The sequence below is a fragment of the Vulpes vulpes genome, chromosome 4 (assembly GCF_048418805.1).
Source record: "Vulpes vulpes isolate BD-2025 chromosome 4, VulVul3, whole genome shotgun sequence".
Lineage (NCBI taxonomy): Eukaryota > Metazoa > Chordata > Mammalia > Carnivora > Canidae > Vulpes > Vulpes vulpes.
Genome location: NC_132783.1, coordinates 78527716 through 78549742, shown reverse-complemented (window position 1 = coordinate 78549742; position 22027 = coordinate 78527716). Strand labels below are relative to the sequence as shown.

The window sequence follows — 22027 nt, the reverse complement described above, 5'->3', positions numbered from 1 at the left end:
AGAAGGTTAAAATTCAGTGTTTTAGCTAACAAATGAGAATAAGATGGCTGTTAACATGGCCTTTTTATACTACAATGATGGTAGAATTTAAAAAAGTAGATTGAGAAAGAACATGGTTATAGAATATAAATGTATTAACCCATGTTGGCATTTAGAGAAGACTTTCTACAAAGCTAGCATTTGAAATATTAAATTGTTGTACTAATGCAGCAAATCAAAGTAAGTTAAGCCTCATGCCCATATTCTGCAATGCTCCTATTATGCACCAGACTTGCTCTATATAATGACAGCTGATGGCTTGATTCGCTAATCATCTCAGTTTAATTTTCAGTATCTTTGGAGCATCTAGAAAAGCACACCTGAATTAGAAAAGATTAGAAAACCCTTTTTTTGTATTATAGGTTTTAGTATACAAATATTACATGACATTAAAAATATATCTGGTTTTATGGAATTTAAATGTGCAGAATTGAGGGTTGCTGACGGGAGGTGAGTGGGGGTAATAGGGTAACTGGGTGATGGGCATTAAGGAGAGCACGTTATGTAATGAGTACTGATGAATTATTGAAAACTACATCTGAAATTAATGATGTACTGTATGTTGGCAAATTGAATTTATTTATTTATTTATTCTTTAAATAAATTAATTTTTATTGGTGTTCAATTTACCAACATACAGAAAAACACCCAGTGCTCATCCCATCAAGTGTCCCCCTCAGTGCCCGTCACCCATTCCCCCCCATCCCCCACCCTCTTCCCCTTCCACCACCCCCAGTTCGTTTCCCAGAGTTAGGAGTCTTTATGTTCTGTCTCCCTTCCTGATATTTCCCACACAGGCAAATTGAATTTAAATAAAAAATAAATCTACAGAATTAATAAAACAGAGCATTTCTTCTTTTCAGATTATTTGAAGTATCCAATGTAGGACCATTTCAGTAGGGGAGCTCATTCCTTTATGTATGTGTGAAGATGTGTCCATAGCCTAGCTCAGACTGACAGACTAAAGACAAGTGAGTGAACCAGGCTCTTTAAAAGCCAAAAACTTGGGCAGCCCAGGTGGCTCAGCGGTTTAGTGCCACCTTCAGCCCAGGGCCTGGTCCTGGAGACCTGGGATTGAGTCCCGCGTTGGGCTCCCTGCATGGAGCCTGCTTCTCCCTCTGCCTGTGTTTCTGCCTCTCTCTCTCTCTCTGTGTCTCTCATGAATAAATAAATAAATACAATCTTAAAAAAAAAAAAAAGAGCCTAAAATTTTCCTAATTAGAGGAACCCTCTAAGGTCTGAGAAAGAGAAGAAGGGGAGGGTTGTACATTAGTGACAAAAAGAAAGGTTAGCAAGACATAAGCTTGGACTTACATTAGAATCATCTTTACTGTAAATGCCAACTAAAGTTTTTGTGTTGCTTATGAAAATATAACTGATTTTATACTAAAAAAGAAATGAGGAAATGGGAATTATTTTACAGAATAACCTGAAATCTAATTTTTACTGATTGCTGATATTCCTCCAAGAGATGAGAGACTTTTTCAGGTAACCAATGCACCCCTAACCTTTGGTGAAAGTCATCTGTTATCCTGAGTCACAGTCACTGAAGGGAATTGGTTAGATCCTGTAGGTAAGTTGGTGGGGGAGGGGGGGAGAAGGGAAAAAAGGTTTAGTTTTCTTTTTTCCCCTCACAGGATTACCATGCCACCTTTATTTTCTGAAATAAAGTCAATCATTGAAAGTGTCACTTGACTTTAATCAATATTAAATAATGATATTGGGGTATTTCAGAAGACATAGGTAGAAATGATTTATAAATGTGAATAACTTGCAGGTTGCAGTTGCATTTATTTTGATGGAAGCACAATATTCTTATACAATGTTCTTTTCACATTTCTGCTTTGGCATTTATTATAAGGAACAAAACATTTCTGGAATGCTCATTTTAATTTCAAAGCTCAGGCTATTCTATGGAAAGCATTTGGCGCATGGAAGATCCGAACAATAATAGAGGAATGTTCAGTGGGAAGCATCATGAATTATGGCACTTAAAATACATTTTGAAGGAACATTTAGACAATGACACTTATTCTTCATTTTAAACAAAGATTTTAAACTAGGTACTATAATTTGTCTTAATCTGAACAAATATCTTTTAACTCTTAATATATAAATTAGACTGACAATAGTGAGATATTTGCCTTTTGGAGTATGTGAAAACCCATGAATAAGTCAGGCATATTATCATCTTTATTTAATACATAATAAAGACACATGGCCCTATTTCACTGCTTGTAAAACATATAGGATGTGCTCTGTTAACAGACTTCATCATCACATTTAGCACAGAGGACCCCAAGAGCAACACGAGGGTAGCCCCAGGACAAGGATCTCATAACATTTTTTGATTCATGTGGGGAATGGACTAGAAAATGAACATTAAATGTCAACCAATATTTGTGTCATGCTGTGCATTTTACAAGACATTTTACGTGTTTAACATTCACACAGTCTTATAGGATAATATGATTGTTCTTTTCCAAAAAAGGGAACAAAGACTTGCTACAAGGCATTGCACTCTGGGTTGTGAACATGAGAATAAAGCAAATTAGAGTAAAGCAAATGGTCTAGTGGATGGAGGAGGAGATTTCAACTATGTATTTCCCCCATAGCTTGTAAGTTCTTTCTCAGTTCCTAATTAAAAAACTGGATCCATATACACAAGTAAACAAATATGTTGTGCTCTATAAGCAATAAACAAGCCAAACCTTTAGGGCCTACAGAGCAGGAAAGGTTATGTATAGTCCATTGTCAAACATGTGGTGCATGATTGTTATAAAATGCCTTGGCTATTTGATGATATGTAGGATTCTAGCTTTCCATAGGAGTTTCACGGCTTCCATTTTAAATACTGGATACAGGGTTTTTTTCTTCCTCTGCAATAGGGATCTTCCAGATTTGCTTATAAAAATGTTAATCAAATTTATGATTGGGATCCAAGGTGTAATTAAGAAGTGGATGTTTTTTACAGTGTAATTTTGTATGAGGTTTAGTTTCCAAATATAGATGCTTAATTTCTTCTTCTTCTTCTTTTTTTTTTTTTTTAAGATTTTATTTATTTATTTGAGAGAGAGAGAGCATGAGTGGGAGAAGGATTAGAGGGAGAGGGACAAGCAGACTCCTTGCTGATTGTGGAGCCTGATGCAGAGCGTGATCTCATGCCCCTGAGATCATGACCTGAGTGAAATCAAGAGTTGGACGCTCAACTGACTGAGCCATGCAGGCACCCCAGGTGCTTAATTTCTATCTCTAAATATTGCTCTTATTATTAGTTTATTATTATTTTAAATGAATTTATAAAACTAATAATGCTCATATTCAGGCAATTCAAAATATAGAGATTAAAAATGCCCTCTTTTCAATTACCCCATTCATGAATCCATTTACATAATAAATATTGGACATCTACTTTGTGTGTTGTTATGGGTGTTGGAGAAAAAACAACACACTTTCTGCTTTCATGAAGTTTACATTTTAGTATTAGAAGCATGAAATAAACATATAAACAAAAAATATCAGGTTTGGTAAGTGTTTTGAGGAAATGTAAAGTGGAATGAAGAGACAGAGAAAGTGGGGATGGGTTGTCAAGAAAATCTTCTTGATGTGAAACTCAGAACAAGACCTGTTTGAGAGACCTCCTGAATTAGGGGAGAGTGGAGGAGACAGATAAGAGAGGTTACAAAAGGCCAATATGTAGGTCATAGTAATGATTTGGGTTTTGTCCCTCTGAGATAGGTAATAAGTGTTTCATGTTTCAGAATGGTACTGTACCCCCTCAACATTGATAATCTCTATACTCACCCTAAATAGACTAATACTTACTGACTTAATTAGGATTATTTTGCCTCCCTCTTAATACAGACTATAGGCTACAAAGTGATATAAATAATTATTATATACAAATATTTATACATACATATAAAATATATGTAATATATTTACCTGTTTTAGTAGTAAACTTGATAAGTTTCCATCCCTGTGGCTCTTCTTCCCTCATGTCCTCCCTTTCTCCTTTCCCACCTTCTTCCTTCTTTCCTTTTTATCTTTATTGGAAGTTCCATAGTGGCTGATAATATTGCTGTTGGTGCCTTGACTTGATTTAGGAGGGCGTACCAGTAGTACCAGGAATAAATCATGTTACTATGAAATACTTCCTTCTGTTTTGGGCTGTGATGTCCCAGGACTGTGTTCTCATGATTTATCTGATGAATGGCTTATATTTTTCCAATTTTAGGTTACTACACTTGTCAATTGTCCCCAGAATCCTTCCAACAGGAAAAAAGGACGTTCAAAAAGAGCCAGAGTCCTTCTAGCTTCTGTGGAGGAAGCAACTTGGAATTTATTAGACAAGGGAGAGAAGATTGCCCAGGAAGCTACAGTTTTAAAGGAAGAACTTGCTTCTGCACTTGAGGAAGTACGCAAAGAAAGTGAGTACACTAATTCTGGTTGGGAGCACACTGTATATCCTTAGGGTGTTAGTTATGGAATTAGATTTGTGAGTGTTTTGTTTTTGTTGACTTGAGTTTATTAGTCTTTTGTAGAGCTCTGAGGAGCTCACTGTGGGAGGTGGAATGGCTCATTAGCTCCACGGCTCAAGAGTACTACTCCCAGTTCTTTCCCTGTAGGCCACCTTCTCTCCATCATGTGCCACAGTCTACCCATAATAAACAAAGAGAAGTGTATCCTGTTTTGTCATAGAATATAATGAGAAATGACTAATGAAGCTGAAGGTGTATTTTCCCACACATAAATAAATTATAAAATTCCTAGTTAATAGTTGGAAATAATAAATTATGAACTTGACCACTTAGGAGTACATTTTTTTTAATATTCTAGAGATTTAGAATTCCTAAACTTAAAAAGAAATGCTTTGCAAAACCTATGCATAAATCAAGTTGTTCCTATGTTGATATTATAAAGTGAACATGTACTTTTTACCTTTTGATGTATTTACTTAGGTAATAACAACAGTTTTCTAATGAATGTAAGTCTCATTGCAGTCTGTTTTTAAAAGAACTGCCCTATTTTTGTATGAGCTTGCTGCAAGGAACTATTTTGAGAGGATAAGAAAACTTAAATATGTCCTGTTCAGCTTTGTGAAGAGACTTGGTGTGTTTGGATATTTCCCTTCCCAACATAACTTTATGAAAATCAGGAATTGTTTGTTAATTAAAGAATGAAAATGAATATATTTCCTTTAATAAACTTTAGGTCAAATGTAGGGGAGTTATTTTTTATTTGTTGTATATAAACTTTATATGTGATTTATATTTTACTGAGACTCTTCAGAAAATATAAAAAAAACCCCATAATGCCTGAGATAATTTGACATGAATTCATCACTCCTCCCTGCTACCTTAGACCCATTCTTTGTCCTATCCTCTCTGTCCTGGTACTATCATCCACATAGTCATCACGTCAGTGTAGACCCTTCATTTATCATTTCACCCTCTCTTTCAGTTAGTCTCTAAGTTTAACAAATTCTGTCTCCTTTTGTCTCTCAGAAATTTCCCTCTTCTCCATTACTGATGTTGCCTCCTGAATTCAGGATTACTGCATTAGCCTTAACTTATACCAAAGCCAAATATATCTTTTAAAAATGAAAATATGCTCATTTTACTTCTATGCTTAAAATCCTTTTAAAATAGCTTTTGAAGGATTAGAGGGACTGTCTTTCTGGATCAAGTTCAGACTTTTAAACCTAGGTCCCTCAGCATTTCATAATTGGTCTTCTATCATTCTCTCCTTTCTCATTTTCTGATTTGGTCCCCCTTTCAAACTTTCCTACAAACAAGAACTTGAAGTATCTTAAATGGCCCATGTTGTCTTATGCCTCTGCACCTCTGTTACCAGCTATTCCCTTTCAATCAGCCAATCATTCATTGCAACAGAACTCAACCCAGGTCTTTTCCAGGAATTGCATACTGACCTCATAATGCTGACTTAGATGTCCCTCTTCTGTGTTCCTGCAGACTCTGAGCATCTCTTTCATAGGATTTACACCACACTTTGATTTACTTGTTCAGTAAATCTAGACTCTAAATTCCTTGAAGGTGGCAAATACCAGGTGTTATTTGATGAGCAATACCTGATACATAACATATCATAACAACCACCTGATAAATTTTTTTTAAATAAATAAAAAATGGAGCATCATTTTGTCACTTTATATTATAAAATTATGTAATGATTTTATCTTTGCATTTATTTTTAAAAAAGATTTTTATCTATTTATTTGAGAGAGTGAGAAAGAGAGGGGGAATGAGAATACAAGCAGTGGAAGGAGCAGAAGGAGAAGCAGACTTTGGGGCTCTATTCCAGGACCTGGGCATGGTGACCCAAGCTGAAGGCAAATGCTTAACCACTGAGCCACCCAGGTGCCCTTATCTTTGCATTCATGACATATTATCTTTTATGTTTTTTTTTTCTGAGTCTTTTGGTAAGGAATATGAACGCTATTCTGGTATTGTTTTGGTCACATGATGTAGTGTATTTGAAAACATAGTTTTTATAAACTACCGATAATATGTAAGACATTGGTCATTCTTAGCAGAGAACAGTAATAGCATAAGTTGTCGTGAAACGATATATCTCTAAAAAAAGTAAGTTAACAGTTTTTGGCTCAATAAAAGAAAATTATTTTAAAGAGAAGGTCTCAAAGAGAAATATGTTTGGATTCTAGGATTATGCAGTACATCCTTCACTGTGTTCTATTATAATGTGTGAAATCGTATTATGTGATATATATGGCATATGCTGTATACACAACAAATACATTTGGTTAAAAATCACCAAGTGCTTTATACTCTGATTCTTTTTGACAAACTGCCAAATTGAACTACCGCCACTTGAGTGTGGGAGGAAAGCAGTGAAATGGCAAATGGTTCTGGAATTTGGGGAATGGCCAATGCTTATCCTATGGATAGCAGAGATAGTAACAGTGAGAGCACTGTTTCGAAAAACTTGGAAGGAATTTTAGCTCTGTGGTAGGGTTGAAGTATCAGGAGAATGAATTCTGATTCAAGTAACTCTTTGATACTAGAAACATATCTTAGTTTCCTGCCTTTTTTTTTTTAAGGGCTTTGCCCAGTGGCATAATATGAAGGACTAATGAAGAGCAAAAAATAAGTTCAAAGTATTTGGGAAAGTGAAAAAATATTGGAGGTAGAAGGATATTTTTATTTATATATTTATTGACTTATTTTCAAGGAGAATTTGACACTAATTTAGAAAATTTCTTCTACTAAAGACTGTAATTTATGTAGCATTATAACAGGATTCTGTTTTATTCTGTTTACTGATTTTTTTGGCTGTAGTTAGAGACTTGAAATGATAAATAATGTGAGCATTTAATTACCTAAAGAATTTGCCTATGGAAGATAAGGGAATGGGTAGTATTAGGGAGGATGGTGAAAGTAAAGGTCATAAGTGGGCAGACCTGTAGAGATGCAGCAAAGGTGGCCCACATAGTGATTATTTATCTTTCCCTCATGATCCTACAGCTTACCCCTAAATTTACATCTATAGAATGGCAAAGTATTAAACCCAGTATTTTATTTAAGTGGTTTTAGAATATTCACATAACAGTTAGCTAGGAATTAGCTAAGAATTGTTTATAATGTTTGGACTACATGTTTTGTGTATAGCATATATGCTACCTTCCTATAGCCTCTTGTGTACCCCTGCAATGTATAGACATTGCTTCTAAGTCACACAGTTGGTTATATTTAAAGCTTTTTAATGGTTTACTGAGAATAAGAAATATAGGAAAATGCTTACATTATTGTGAACAACTCAATACAGTTTCACATTGTAAACACACAATGTAACCTCCACCCAGATCAAGTAATAGAAACTTATCAGAATCCTTAAAGCACCCCCTTGTGCCTCCAACCAGTTACTACTTCCTCACCTCAAAGGTAACAATTATCCTAGGTTCTTACATAGGTTCATTTTTTGATTCTTTTGACTTTACGTAAGTAGGATCATATAGTTTGCTATCTCTTGAGTGTGATTTCTTGCTCAATGTTACACTTGTGAGATCTCAACATATAGTAGTTCATTAATTTCATTGATGAATAGATCATAATTTATTTATCCATGTTAGATTGATGGATAGTTGAGGTTTTTTTTTTTTCAGTTTTTGGCCTTAATAAATAGTGCTGCTGTGTACTTATTTGTGCATTACTTTTGGTGTTTGAATGTACATTATGCTGGGTTACACTTAGGATGAAATTGCTAGTTCATAAGGTATACACTCAGCTTTAATAGATTTTACCAAACAGTTTTCCAAAGTGGATTTTCCAACTGACATTCTCATCACTAATGTATAAGAATTCCAGTTGCTCTCTACATTCTAGCTAACTTGGTGTTAGTAAGTGTTAGTGTTTTTGATTCAAGTGTATGTAGTGGTTTTTTTTTTTTTTAAATTTTTTAAATTTTTATTTATTTATGATAGTCACAGAGAGACAGAGAGAGAGGCAGAGACATAGGCAGAGGGAGAAACAGGCTCCATGCACCGGGAGCCTGATGTGGGATTCGATCCCGGGTCTCCAGGATTGCGCCCTGGGCCAAAGGCAAGCGCCAAACCACTGCGCCACCCAGGGATCCCTGTAGTGGTTTTATACTGTAGTTTTAATTTTTATTTCTCTAGTGACTTTTTGTGTGTTCTAGATGTGAGTCTTTTGTTAGTTGCGGTTATTAAAAATGTCTTCACTCTTTCATTATATTAAGCATTTTTGATATTTAGAAGTAATTTGGAAAAATTCCAGTTAATTATCTTATTCCTTTATGGAAAGAAATTTTTCTGTTCTGTTAAAAAAAAACTTAAAAAAACTTTGCCTATTGTAAATCAAGATAATCTCATATGATTTAATATGAAATGAATATCTTCTCGTATGAAATCATCTACAGTCTTTATTGTTTTGGCATTACAATCTACCTAGAAATACATTTTTATGAATGGTGTGAGTTAGGGTTCATGATTCATTTTCTTTTTCATATGGGAATTCGTTTGATTCAGTATTATGTGGATGCAATAGAAGTACCAGTATAGCTATTGAAAAAAAGTACTCTTTCTCAATTGAATTTCTTTTGCACCTTTTTTGAAAATCACTTGACCGTTATCTGTTTGTCTACTTAGGAACTCTGTTCTGTTTCATTGATTTGTATGTCTGCCCTTATACCAATAACATGTTATCTTGATTATTGTACCTCAGAGTAAATGTTAAAATAAAAATTATCTTGATTTTGTAATTCTAGATCCCTTGCACTTTCACAGAAATTTTTGAATCAGCTTCTTAATTTTTACAAGAAAGCCTGCTGGGATTTTTATTGGGCTTAAATTGGATGTATATATCAATTTGTGCTGAACTGACATTTTAATAGTAAAGAGTCTTCTGATTCAAAAACATGTATTCATTTTTGTGATATTGTAAAATACTTTAAAGATTTAAATTTTATATATATCTATTTGTATTTATTTATTTATTAAAGATTTATTTACTTTAGAGAGAGAAAAAGAGGGAGCATGAGTAGAGGGAGGGGCAGAGGAGGAGAGAGAATTTCAAGTGGACTCTGCTGAGCAGAGAGCTGGACGTGGGGCTCAATTTCATGACCATGAGATCATAACCAGAGGGAAACTAAGAGAAGGGTGCTCAACCAGCTGTGCCATCCAGACACCCCTTTTACATATATGTTTAAATTTAGGATACTTTCCCCCTGCTCTTCCAATCTGTTTGTAAGTCTATCCAGTGAACTTTTCACATTACTTGCTGTACATTTTTAATTTTTGAATTTTCATTTGTTTTTAAAAAATAGTTTTCATTTCTATGGAAACAGAAATAAATTTCATTTGTCTAACTTCTTTCCAAATTCCAATTCCCTGCTGAAGTTTTCATCTTGCCATTATTTCTCTTGAACATTTCAATTATAGTTAATTTCTCTATACAGATATATGGCTCTCTTATAGACTTCTTTTCTAAAAATTTTATTTATTTTATTTTTATTTTTTAAAAGATTTTTATTTATTTATTCATGAGAGACCCACAGAGAGAGAGAGGCAGAGACACAGGCAGAGGGAGAAGCAGGCTCCATGTAGGGAGCCTGACGTGGGACTTGATCCCGGGTCTCCAAGATCAGGCCCTGGACTGAAGGCGGTGCTAAACCGCTGAGCCACCCAGGCTGCCCTCTTTTTTCTAAAGATTTTATTTATTTATTCATGAGACACACACACACACACACACACACACACACACACACAGAGGCAGAGATGTAGGCAAAGGGATAAGCAGGATCCCTGCAGGAAGCCCAGTGTGGGACTTGATCCCCAGACCCAGGATCATGCCCTGAGCCAAAGGCAGACACTCAACCACTAAGTCACCCAAGCATCCCTATGGGTTTGTTTCTATTGTCTGTTCTTTTGCTTTTTCAAGTACCTCATTTTGTTTCCTGGTATCTTGGATACTTTTTGATTGGATGCTGGGCGTTTTGTATGACAGATTGTAGAATTAATTTTTAAAGGTTGGCCTAGTTTTGGCTAGCTGTTATTCTTGGGTGTAGCACCTCAGAAATCTGAATTGAAAGTATGAGATATTTTGGATTTCCTCCTAGGCGGACTCAGAGCTCCAATTTTGTCTCCCTGACTTTCTGAAGGAGGGAAAAACTATTTCCTCAGCTTCTCCTTCTCTTAGCTGCCATATTCTTTTGACTTCTGCCTTATTCAATCTTTCTACCGTTTGCTTTCTCATAATCATAACCAGAAAGTCATCACCAGGTGAATTTTTAGGATACAAATATCAAAAACAAATATTAAAAACTCATTAAAAATAGGGTGAATATTTTAAGGCCTTGGGTATGTAATAGAATTTATTAAATCTGAAACAAAAAGCTGTAAAGAAAAGACTAATGTATTCTATTATATCAAAATTAAGAACTTTTTATATCAAAAAATTCTTTTTTTTAATCAAAAAATTCTTAAAGAACATGAAAAGACACAACTGGGAAAAATATTGACAATAAGGGATAATCAAAAGAACACAAATCAATAAGCAAAAGAAAATTGGTATAAAAAGAATTTTACAGAGGAATAAACAGTGAAAATGTAAAGAGACATTCAGCTTCACGGGTGATCAGAGATATGCAAAAGAGGTATCATTTTATGCAATTCAGTTGGCAGAAATTTAAAAATCTGACATGTTAGAAAGACTTTGAAGTAACAAGATCTTTTATACATTGCTTGGTGGAGTGTAAATTGGTACAACTACTTTGAAAAACAGTTTGGATATGTCACTTTTGTTAAATGCCAAAGTTCCATATATATGTGGGTATGTTTCTGGACTCAAATCAATTATATTTCTAGTGTTGTTAATGTATAGAAATGCAGTTGATTTTTTTTAGATTGGTACTTTTTCAGGTATTATCTCTGAAACGAAACATTTGGATGGTTATTTTTAAAAAGAAAAGAAACATTTGACACATGCAAACACACATGGCTTGTTTCTTTGGGATTTCTTATGATGATAAGATTACTTTATTTGGCTTATTGTGAGAAACTAATTTTACAAAAGTGATATGATACAGTATGTGGCATTTGCTGTTCATACATGAAATTGCAAAGAACAGGGAATTATAACAGATGCAAAAATATGTCTTTATGTGTATATATATATTCTTTCTATTCATAAACATTATTTAATTTGCTGTTTGGAAAAGAAGATAACTAGTGATATGGATTTAGCAAAAGTCTTAAAGATTTGTCAGTTAAATTTAAAGTTGTGGAGGAAACTTAATTGAAATTTACTTTACACGTAACTTAGTGGTACTGTGAGTTCCCTACAGAGGGTAGGCTCCCCAATTATCCTGGTTTTAGATTTTGCTTTTAGTTGTAAAAACAAAAAAATTAGATGGAATTATAGATTTGAATTACAAGTGAAAAAAAGATACTCTTTTGTGTTTTCTTCAGTGCTTTGATAAAAGAAGGAAAAGGACACAAATTATGTGACATATTAAATAAACCTGGTTCAGAGTTTGTTCCAATTTTGAATAAAATAGAAGGATTGTAGAAAGGAAGTGAATAGTCAGTATTTCACTGAGGTATAGTTAAGAGAGAGAGATGATTACAAGAGAAACCATATTTAGTCTCTTATGCCCTTTCTCTATTCATTTGTAAACATTTGTTAATATTTACAACATTTGCCTGATATTTACCTACTTTGGTTAAAAATTTGGTATCTGTATTTGGTTGTATTTTGGGCCCTGTGAATATAGAGATAGTCTATTGGGGTAAGTAGACATGTAAACAGTTGAAATAATGTCTGGTAAATGCCACTGTAATGGTATGACTTAAGAGCTGTCGAAGCACATGTGAAGGAGCAATAAAATAGTGACTCTAAATCTCCCTTTTCCTTTGTTTTAGCATTAAGTAGGGAAAGAGGAATGTCTCCCATAGGAGTATAGGTGAGTACATATAAAATTGAGAGGAAGATTTGGTCTATGTCTAGCCTTTTTTCAGAGTCTTGCATTTCTTTCTCTTTTATTTAAAAAAATTTAAATTTTTATTGAAATCTTTGTATAGGCCAGGCTCCGTTCTCCGTTAGGCTCACAGAAGTGAACTAGGCAGACAAAGCTTGCCCTCATAGAGCTGACGTATATTTTAGTGGGAAGACAGGTAGTAAACAAGTAAACAGACTTACTTTTAATTCTTAAAGGTTATCAGATTCTTTTTCCTTTGAACATTTAGACATAATGTTAATAGTTTTCTCATGCAGACACTATCTGCTTTATTAATAATTATACATTTTTAGATTCCTAATAACATATTGTTGACCTTGAATAATACAGGAGTTAGGGATCCTGATCCCCATGTGGTTCAAAATCCCTGTATAACTTTTGACTCCCCTAGAACTTAACTATTAATAGTCTAGTGTTGACCAGAAGACTTACTGGTAACATAAACAGCTGATTAACATATATTTTATATATTATACATATTATATACTGTAGTTTTACAATAAAGTAAACTAGAGAGAGGAAAATGTTATTAAGAAAATCATAAGGAAGAGAAAATACATTTGCAGTACTGTATATAAAAACATCCACATAGAAGTGGACCCACTCAGGTCAAACCTATGTTGCTCAAGGGTCAATTGTAAAATAAATATAAAAATATATCATTCTTAATGTATAAAGGGATAATTGAGATTTCAGGAATGTTCAGAGAAAGATTAAGGTTCAGCATTTTTGTATAATGCCCAGACAAGACAAGATGCCTACACGTGTGTACCATAGCACTAATGAAACCTCCATACACTTTGGTATGAATTATTTGGAATGTGCAGTTTCACACCAGCAGTCTTGGCAGTTATTAATATCAGAGCCAGCAATTGGAAACATGTACTGTCGGCTTCATGTTGGTGTATGTCAAGTGGAGAGGGCTTGCAAATTTGTTGGAATCCTGCCTCTGCTAGAATACTTCCCCATCTATTTTTAATTGTGAGCCTCCACCAAGGCTACTTTGAGCCAGTTGGAGGGCTAGGAAGATTAATGAGGAGATTTTTGAATCCATTAGGGCCCTCTAACTATAGCTCTCCTTCCCAAATACGGGGCATGACATTTTATACTAAAAGAAATGCTATGCTATTTAGTCTACTAATGCAGGAGCCTCCCAACTGTATGTTTGTAAAGCTTAGGCCAGGAGCAGCTGACAACTTGCCTCAGTTTGCATGGCTCATGAGTATTTCTAGCAGGATAGGTAATATGGCTAATGGCTGGGGGACTGTTCTCTCCCTGGTGAGAAGTAAACATTAGTATTGAAAAATGCACGTGTTGCCACGTACATAATACATGTATTCAGGTTATTTAAAAAATTTATCCCTCTTTATACATTTCCATAGTTCTTCATCTTCATGATTTGTAAGACCCCAGGTTTATAGACTTTTTTTTTCTAGCAGGAATTAGAAATCAAGATTTACTATCATCCATATTAGAGAAAACGATTACTTCTAGAAACGATTATTCCAGGAAAATGGTATCTTAGAAGTGTAATAAATCTTCCTATCAGTATATTTGGGTACTTACTTAAACAACAAATTCTATTATAGAATTTCCAATATTGAACCTTGAAAATGTTACCTATTGCCTCCCTGATTATTTTATGCATTTTTATTTGTGTATAAGGGAAAATGTGTCTTAGGGAAAACAGAGATTTAAAAAATTTAATGGTGTCATTTTGGGTCACCTGTGTTGAAACATCTTCTCTCTTAAAACTCAGCTGTATTGAATGTATATTTATAAGAGAAAATAGCAGTTCATTTTTAGTTAACTGTCCCTAAGTAACAGGTCAGCTCCATCTACTTTGCTCAACCACATTGCAGTTAGGACTTAGATAAAATGTTTGGTATTTACCACCAATTACTCACAGCCTATATATGGTTTCAAAGGCAACAGCTGCTGCCTCATTATTTTCATCTATTGCTATGTTGATGCTGTATATATTTAACTGTTATTATATCTCAAGAGTGTTCTTAGATAAGCATAAAGTCACAAATACAATAATCTTTCTACGAAATACATTGTGCTTGAGGAGATGCAGTTCATTCTTCATTTGAAAGGGGATGATGAACTCTTGTTCTAACACATTTTAACATGCATGCATGGTGTCTTGTAGCTGGCAGAATGTTTATGGAAACACTTCCATTGAAGACTGATGAGCTAATTAGCTACATTGCTTGTAAACTACTAATTGCTGGAACACACTCAACATGGCATCCCTTAGTGTTCACTTGAAAAATCTGCAGCAGGATTTTCTTATAGTGCAATTGATATCCTCAGCAAACTCCTCAGTGTCACCCAACTTGAAGTATTGTGTAGGCAGTTGGGAAGTACTTGATTTGTGTGTGAAGCCATCTCACTTTCAGTCACTAGATATGGTCCTGGGACATATGGACAGGATGATTTGAGAAGATAACTACAATGTAAGTTTTGAAAGTGAGAGGTATTCTGTAAGCCACATACCATTTACTCTGATGTATAATTCAGAGATAGGAGTGAAGATTTATTTAATGCATGTGAACAGATTGATTTATAAGTGAGGAGTCCTAGAAACTAAAGTATATACTGAAATCTTAGCTGGTAAAGAGTTTGAAATCAAAGGTGTGATGCATATATTAGCCATGGCTTTGTTTTCCTTCTTGGCTGGAGAGATGGAACCACTCTCTTGGCATCACTCTGTGTGTAAAGGTGAGTGTAATGCTGACAAGTGATCTAAAGTTTATCTTTATAGGTGATACGTCTGAACATTATTATTTTGTGGCATATTTTAGTGTTAAAGAGTGCATTAAGCTGTTGGCAGTTTCTCAGGGTCAGAAACAAGAATTTTTAGATTTTCTGTTCTTGACTCTTCTCATTTCTTTCTTCAGTTTCAAAAGAAGTGGTGTTCCTTTTTACTTTTTAAAACTTTCCAATTTTACCTGGATCCTCATTTATGTCTTCTCTTCTTTTAAGAGACTTTTCTTCTACAGTTGTCTTTTCTTTCTCTAGTCTGTTCATTCATATTCCTTTTCACTGGTTCTTTCATCATGAACACATTAGCTCGCCCCTGCTTGATGATTGGCAAATATCTAATAAAAATGCCATTTCCTGATGGACCTAGGGGGTGTTATGCTAAGTGAAATAAGTCAGACTGAGAGAGGCATTTTAAAAACAAAATGAATAAACAAAAACAAAAATAACAATCAGACCTATAAATACAGAGAACAAACTGATGGTTGCCAGAGGGATGGGGGTGGGGAATGAGCAAAATGGGTGAGGGGAGTGGGAGGTACAGGCTTCTAGATAAGGAATGAATAAGTCATGGAGATTAAAGTTGGTGGTATTGTAGTAGCATTGTATGGTGGCAGATGTGGTGAGCTACATTTGTGGTGTGCACTTTTGATGAGCATAGCATAATGCATGTTGAATCACTATGTTGTACACCTGAGAATAATGTAGCACAGTATGTCAACTATACTAAAAACAATTCCATTTCATTTAGTTTACTTCTTTATAAACTTCTACTCCTGTTTACCTTTTCTGTTCTTCTGCTTTGGTTGGTTTATTTGTTGTTTTCTCTTTCTTTTTCAGGTTGTTACATACTAAATTCTGTTATTCTCTACACCCCTGTTTTCTTCCCTCATTTACTTTCTTTTCCTCTTGTCTCCTAACTATGATTTTTCTTAAGTCTTAGTCTTGGTCCTCTGTCCTCTCTAATCTCCTTTCCTTGGGCTTATCATTCTCAGGACTTTAATTATAACTGCTTTGTTGACAACTTTTAGTTCTCATATAAAGCTCTACTGCCAAAAGCACTCGGAATGCTTTTCAATCATTTTTCTACATTAATACATGGTAATCATGCTCAACTCACTCCCACAAAGAATGATTATCCTTGAGAATGTGTGATATTCAACACACAAGTTGACACTCCACTTCCTTCTTTCCCAGTGAGAAGTGATACACATTGCAGTCAACACCACGGCTCCAACCATTTAGTAGGTAGTTTCACTTGGCTATTTAGGTATTACCTTACACTTATGTATAAAATGAACTCAACATCTTCTTTCACAAGCCCTTTACAAACTCTTATCTCTCTACTGTCATCTGACTTGAACTCTTAGCACATATGAGACAGTTGATTATTTTCATCTTTCTAAAATACTCTATTTCCCTGAATAATGGAGAACCATACAGTTCTAACTTCCTCTCTTTATCTCTTTGGCTACTTCTTCTCTATCTTCTTTTGGTTCATCTTTTTCTAAATGGTCATCTGATGTTGGAATTCCTCAGAGCCTGATCATTGCATGGAATGCATGGAATGCATGGAAAGCAAAATGGGAAATCAATTTGTAATGGTAGATTTGTAGTAGACCTTGGAGGTCCTTGAATAGCAAGATAAGGATGCTGCAGCACCAAAGAAAATTTTTGACAAGTGACAAAGACACTGTCAAGACAATGACAGGACTAGGTCTGTGCTTTGGGATGATGTACCTGGCATTATTATATAGAAGACAGGTTAGGTTTCCACAGTGCCTTCCTAATAGTGATGATGATAGCAAACAACAACTATAATAATATTAGTGTCTATGTGTCTTAATGAGGTACGGTGTGTAAAGCATTGATTACAGTAATGGACACAAACATTATTCTTCACTATAACCCTGTAAAGTAGCTATTATTATTATTTTATTGTGTAATTGAGGAGACTTAAATTTAGAAAGAAAATATGACTTGCCTGAGGTCACCCAGTTAGTTGGCAGAGTTGGGACTCCTTTCATGATACTATATTTAAGAAATACTTGTTGGCTGGTAATTGTACCTATGTATTCCCTTTGTTTTTGCTGTCATTTAATATATGTCAATCTTATCCCTCCAAGTGTCTTTGGAATTGCTTGAGTATAATGCTCTAGTACAGCTTCAAACTGTGCTCCTTGAAAAGTAGTACTGCTGGAGATGCTAAGAGCTCTTCTGGGAGAAAAAGTAGCTAAATAAATTTATAGAACTCTGGATTAAAATTTTTAAACAAGGTTTTTTACCAGAGGATTTCTCAGTCAATGCTTTTCAAATGCTAAGTTGTATTGCAAATATCCAAGAAGGGAGTTGGTTAGAGTCTATATAGGTAGGTTGGGTTCCCTAGAAGTGGAATGTAAGATAAGGGTTCTTGTACAAGTGATTTACTGAAGGAGTCCTGTGTGAAATCTATGAGGCATTAAATGAATCAGGAAAGGGCAGGGGAAAAGCTGAGCAAAGCTGAGGTAAAGCTGCACTGTTGTATGGCAAACACTAGCCAAGGGTGTGGTAGGTATGGCTGAAGATCTGAATTGTGAATTTTAATTATAATTAAAATCTTAAAAACTGATACATCATCAGTTATTAGAAAGCTTTGAAATTGAGTACAGGAATGTACTTTTTCAACTGTAAATTTGATGAAATCCTAATATAGATCAAACATTTGTGATGAAAATTTAGCCCCTGAATTGAGACTTACAAGTAGAATACATAGTAGATGTCAAAGACTTGGTATAAAAAAATGTATAATACCATAATAATTATATATTGATTACATGTTGAAATGATGTATTTTAAATATTTTGCTAAAACAAAATGTAATTTAAAATTTCATTTTTCTATTTCTTTTTACATTTAAATGTTTAAACATGTTTCTCATTGTTACTACTTGAAAAAATGTGTCTACTAAAATATTTTAAATTGTATATGTGGCTTACATTAATTTTCTATTGGATAGTGCTGATCTGAAGTCTATCTTTTCCTAACCTGACAGGAAGCTCTGGAGAATGAATGGCACTGGAATTGTCTCCCTTTGAGCCAAGGGAGCCAACCTTTTTTGTTACAGGATCAGTTAGTCCTCAGCTAGTGGCCACTCTTACTTATCTTTACCCCCTCTTATAGCTTCCAGACACAATAGTTTTTTTTTTTTTCAATTAAAAAATTTTTTAAATTTAAATCTTAGTGAATATGTAGTGCAATGTTGGTTTCTGGAGTAGAATAGAGTGATTCATCACTTACAACACCCAGTGTTCATCATAACAAATGTCCTCCTTAATACCCATCACCTATCTAGCCCATCCCCCACCCACCTACCTTCATCAATCCTCCTTTTGTTCTCTGTTGTTAAGAGTCCCTTATGGTTTGTTTCCTTCTCTCCTTTTTTCTTTTCTACCTTCCCATATGTTTATTTGTCTTCTTTCCTAAATTCCACATATGTGTGAAATCATATGGTTTGTCTTTCTCTTACTTATTTCACTTAGTTTAATATACACTCTAGCTCTATTTGCGTCATTGCAAATAACAAGATTTCAATTTTCAATGGCTGAGTGATATTCCATTATATATATATACACACATGCATACATACATACATACATACACACATATACATACATACACACACACCACATCTTTATCCATTTATCAGTCAGTGGACATTTGGACTCTCTCCATAGTTTGGTTATTTTTTTTTAAAGATTTATTTATTTATTCATGAGAGGACAGAGAGAAAGAGGCAGAGACATAGGCAGGGGGAGAAGCAAGCTCCCTGTAAGGAGCCTGATGCGAGACTCGATCCCCAGATCCTGGGATCAACAATTTGGCTATTGTTATAATGCTGCTATAAACATTGGGGTGCATGTACTCCTTTGAGTCTGTATTATTGTATCCTTTGGGTTAATACCTAGTGCAATTGCTGAATCGTAGAGTAGTTTTATTTTTAACTTTTTGAGGAACCTCTATACTGTTCTCCAGAGTAGCTGCACCAGTTTGCATTCCCATCAACAGTGTAAGGGAGTTCCCCTTTCTCTGCATCCTCACCAACACCTGTTGTTTCTGTGTAGTTGATTTTAGCCATTCTGACAGGTGTGAGGTGGTATTTCATTGTGATTTTGATTTGTATTTCCCTGATGATGAGAGTTGTTGGGCATCTTTTCATATGCCTGTTACCCATCTGGATGTCTTTTTTTTTTAAAAAGGATTTATTTATTTATTAGAGAGAGAGAGAGAGAGAGTAAGCAAGAGAGTGAGTGGAGGGAGTAGGGGCAGAATGAGAGAGAAAGTTTTTTTTTTTTTTTTAATTTTTATTTATTCATGATAGTCACAGAGAGAGAGAGAGAGAGAGAGACAGAGAGAGGCAGAGAGAGAAGCAGGCTCCATGCACCGGGAGCCCGAGGTGGGATTCGATCCCGTGGCTCCAGGATCGCGCCCTGGGCCAAAGGCAGGCGCCAAACCACTGCGCCACCCAGGGATCCCGAGAGAGAAAGTATTTTAAGCAAACTCCATGCTGAACATGGAACCCATTGTGGGGCTTGACCTCACAATCCTGAGATCATGACCTGAGCCAAAACCAAGAGTTGAATGCTCAACCAACTGTGCCACCTAGGAACCCTTGGATGTCTTCCTTGGAGAGATGTCTATTCATGTCTGCTATGGCTGAGATCAGAGAGATTTCTTCCCATGTTTTCCTCTAGGATTTTGATGGATTCCTGTTTTAGATTCAGGTCTTTTATCTATTTGAGTTTATTTTGTGTATAGTGTAAGAAAGTAGTCCAGTTTCATTCTTCTGTATGTTGCTCTCCAGTTTTCCCAACACCATTTGTTGAAGAGACTTTTTTTCCATTGGATATTCTTTCCTGCTTTGTCAAAGATTAGTTGACCATAAAGTTGTGTATCCCTTTCTGGGTTTTCTCTTCTGTTCTATTGACCTATGTGTCTGTTTTTGTGTCAGTACCATACTCTCTTGATATCTATAGCTTTGTAATGCAGTGTGAAATCTGGAATCATTATGCCTGCGGTTTTGTTTTTCTTTTTCAAAATTGATTTGGCTATCAATTGGAGTCTTTTCAAATTTTAGAACGGCTTGTGAACACTCTGTGAAAAATGCTGGTGGTATTTTAATAGGGATTCCACTAAATGTGTTTTAACAATTTATTCTTACAACTCATGAGTATGGAGTGATTTTCCATTTCTCTGTGTCCTTTTCAGTTTTTTTCATAAGTGATCTATAGTTTTCAGAGTACAGATCTTTTACCTGTTAGTTTATTCCTAGTTATCTTATTTTTGGTGCAATTACTAATGGGATGGAGTTCTTTATTTCTTCTCTGCTGTTTTGTTATTGGTATATAGAAATGGAACAGATTTCTGCACATTGATTTTATATCCTGCAACTTTGGTGAATTCATATATCCATTCTAACAGTTTTTTGGTGGAGTCTTTTGGGTTTTCTGCATAGAGTATCATGTCCTCTGCAAGTAGAGAAACTTTTACTTCTTCCTTGCTAATTTGGAGCCTTTTATTTCTCTTTGTTGTCTGATTGCTGAGGCTAAGACTTCCACTACTATGTTAAATAGTAATGGCAAGAACGGACATCCTTGTCTTATTCCTGGCCATAAGGGAAAGGCTCTCAGGTTTTCCCCAGTGAGGATGATATCAGCTGTGGGTCTTTGATATATGGCCTTTATGATGTTGAGGTATGTTCCTTCTATCCCTACTTTTGAGGTTTTTATCAAGAAAGATGCTCTATTTTGTCAAATGCTTTTTATGCATCTATTGAGAGGATCATATGGTTGTTATTCTTTCTTTTATTAATATGGTGTATCACATTGATTGCTTTGTGGATATTGAACCACTCCTGCAGCTCAGGACTAAGTCCCACTTGGTCATGGTGAATAATTCTTTTTAATCTGTTGAATTCAATTTGTTAGTATTTTATTGAGAATTTTTGCATCCATGCTCATTAGGGATATTGGCCTGTAATTCTCCTTTTTAGTGGGGTCTTTGTCTGGTTTCAAAATCAAGGTAATGCTGGCCTTCTGTAATGAGTTTGGAAGTTTTCCTTCCATTTCTATCTTTTGGAACAGTTTCAGAAGAGTGGGTGTTAACTCTCCTTTAAATGTCTGGTATAATTACCCTGGGAATCCATCTAGCCCAGGACTTTTATTTGTTGGAAGATTTTTGCTTACTGATTCAGTTTCTTTGCTGGTCATGGGTCTGTTCAAATTTCTGTTTCTTCCTGTTTGGTTTGGTGGTTTGTAGGTTTCTAGGAATTTATCCGTTTCTTCCAGGTTGTGAAGTTTGTTGGGATATGATCTTTCATAGTATTCTCTTATAATTGTATTTCTGTGGTGTTGGTTGTGATCTCTCCTCTTTCATTTGTGATTTTATCTATTTGGGTCCTTTCTCTTTTCTTTTTTATAAATCTGGCTAAGGGTTTATCAATTTTATTAATTCTTTCAAAGAACCATCTCTTAGTTTTGTTATTATGTTTTACTGGTTTTTTGATTTCTACATCATTGACTTTTGCTCTACCTATTATTATTTTTCTTCTCCTGCTGGATTTAGAATTCATTTGCTGTTCTTTTTCTAGGTGTAAGGTTGGGTTGTGTATATTTGAGACTCTTCTTGCTTCTTGCAGTAGGACTGTATTGCTATATACTTACCTTTTAGG

General features: G+C 34.9%; 1 protein-coding gene across 6 annotated transcripts in view; it reads left to right on the top strand.

Moving 5' to 3' along the window:
* Window positions 1-22027, top strand: part of CTNNA3 (catenin alpha 3) — a 1674060-nt gene that overhangs the window by 75472 nt on the left and 1576561 nt on the right. For all 6 annotated transcript variants that reach the window (XM_072756138.1, XM_072756135.1, XM_072756140.1 and 3 more), the window contains exon 3: window positions 4277-4469. In XM_072756138.1, coding sequence (XP_072612239.1) covers window positions 4277-4469 — 193 coding nt within the window. The remainder of the gene's footprint in view (window positions 1-4276; window positions 4470-22027) is intronic.